The sequence below is a fragment of the Monosiga brevicollis genome, genomic scaffold (assembly GCF_000002865.3).
Source record: "Monosiga brevicollis MX1 MONBRscaffold_51 genomic scaffold, whole genome shotgun sequence".
NCBI lineage: Eukaryota > Choanoflagellata > Craspedida > Salpingoecidae > Monosiga > Monosiga brevicollis.
This window is the reverse complement of record NW_001865088.1, coordinates 82,627-84,698: the sequence shown is the minus strand read 5'-3', so window position 1 is coordinate 84,698 and position 2,072 is coordinate 82,627. Positions and strand designations below refer to the sequence as shown.

The following is a 2,072-nucleotide window of genomic DNA, read 5'->3' as shown; positions in this document are numbered from 1 at the left end:
ACACCATGCTCCAACAGCATCAACACTACCATGACACGACCGGTATGGCAGGCATAGTGCAGTGGTGTCCGGCCATACTATGGGATGATGCCTCAGCATTAGATACAGCGTTATCATATGTTGTAGGTGTACCATCATAAGACGGAAGAGCAAGTGGGAGGTACTGACGTCGTCCATGGCTTTTGCATCAGCGCCATGCTCCACCAGCATCTCCAACACCTTGACATAGACTTGATCGCAGGCATAGTGTACTGCAGTCCGGCCATACTGTGGGAGATGATGCATCGGCATTGTTGACAGGTGCAACAACATGTTACAGGTGTACCATTCCCAGAAGGTACGGAAAAAGGGAGGCACTCACATCGTCCCTGGCTTTGGCATCAACACCGTGCTTCAACAGCATCTCCACCACCTTGACATGGCCCTTCTCGCAGGCATAGTGCAGTGGAGCTCGGCCATACTGTGGGATGATGCATCAGCATCACGCACAGGTACAAACACATCATGCTACAGGTGTGTATAGAATCAGGGGGGGGGGAGCAAAGCGGGAAGAGGAGGGCTCTAACGTCGTCCTTGGCTTTTGTATTCACACCGTGCTTCAACAACATCTCCGCCACTTTGACATGACCCTAACACAGGCACTGTGTAGCGGTGTCCATCCTTTCTGCGGATGATGCATTGACATGAAGTACAGGAACAGACAACTAGCATCACGTGTTGCAGGTGTACCATCATATCGGCGTAAAGGGGAGAGAAGAGGAGGTACTGACGTTGGTCTGGGCTTCGGCATCAACGCCGTGCTTCAACAGCACCTCCACTACCTTTACATGGCTCCGAAGGCAGGCACAGTGCAGTGCTGTCCAGCCATCCTGTGCCAACGAAAAACAAGCAGACAAACCCAAAAGCACAAAACCGCTCAGATGAACAGCTTCAAAGCCATAATCACAGAACAAAGCCCATGCAAAGCAACATACGTACCAGAATATCACGGTTCAAAGTGGCGGCGGCATCTCGAATACGTCGTGGATCCCAACTGCTCAACAGCTGCAGCGCCCTTTGTGGATCTGATGACAAGCACGCCCTCAACAGCTGCTCTCCATCATCACTCATGATAACGATGTCTCTCTATCAGCAACAACCTTCCCACCACAAAAGTCCCGAGGGGGCTCCTCTAAATGTCTTGATCCGAAACCACAGCATGGGCAGGGCAGCGGGCTGAATGGCGAGCGTTGCGCACTGTGGGTAACAAGGATATGTTCATGACTGACCGTAGCTTGTGCTTCGTGTGGAGAAACAAACGGAGAGCTGCTTTCTTCAAACGCATTGTCGATGGTCGGTGCAGAAAGTGAGTGAGATCTCACGTCGTGTCGCAGCGCCGCCGTGTGGCTCACCTCGCACAGTGTAGCGTTACAAGTGTTCAGGTAGCACAACTCGAGTCATTCAAGCTATTAAACATGCTTTTTTTTTTTTTCCTTGGCACCTTCACTGACTGTTAGCGTCAAATCCGTGTTCCACGCCGGACGCCGCGGAGCCTGACACTGACTGAACAGCAATGGTCGAGTAAACCGGCACCAAAAGGAGTTGTTGTTAGAGAAGCAAGCCTGCCCCCAAAGAAGGGAAAGAGAAATGCCCGAGTGCGCTTATAGAAAAGGCCTTGAGCACCCAAGAGGCACTCACATCCAAACGTCTACTTGTTAGCGTCAAATTCGTGCTTCCACGCATTTGAGCACAGACGTGCTGAAGCCTGACACTACTACTGCAGCAGCTTGCACTCACAAATGCTTTCTATACGACGCTTTGAACGTAATAAAACAGAAATGCCAGAGTGTGCGCTTCTAGAAAAAGCCTGTAGCACCCAAGAGGCTCTCACATCCAAACGTCTACTACTACTGCAGCAGCTTGCACTAACATGTAAATGCTTTTTACGACGCTTTGAACGTAATAAAACAGAAATGCCAGAGTGTGCGCTTATAGAAAAAGCCTGTAGCACCCAAGAGGCTCTCACATCCAAACGTCTACTACTACTGCAGCAGCTTGCACTAACATGTAAATGCTTTTTACGACGCTTGAAC

General features: G+C 50.4%; 1 protein-coding gene across 1 annotated transcript in view; it reads right to left on the bottom strand.

Moving 5' to 3' along the window:
* Window positions 1-1,110, bottom strand: part of MONBRDRAFT_30429 (uncharacterized protein) — a gene marked incomplete at both ends in the record, with an annotated part of 4,795 nt that extends 3,685 nt beyond the window's left edge. Inside the window, 4 exons of the mRNA XM_001750873.1 lie at window positions 79-267; window positions 326-460; window positions 771-869; window positions 979-1,110. Of these exons, the coding sequence (XP_001750925.1) occupies window positions 79-267; window positions 326-460; window positions 771-869; window positions 979-1,110 (555 nt within the window). The remainder of the gene's footprint in view (window positions 1-78; window positions 268-325; window positions 461-770; window positions 870-978) is intronic.
* Window positions 1,111-2,072: the final 962 nt, after the last annotated feature.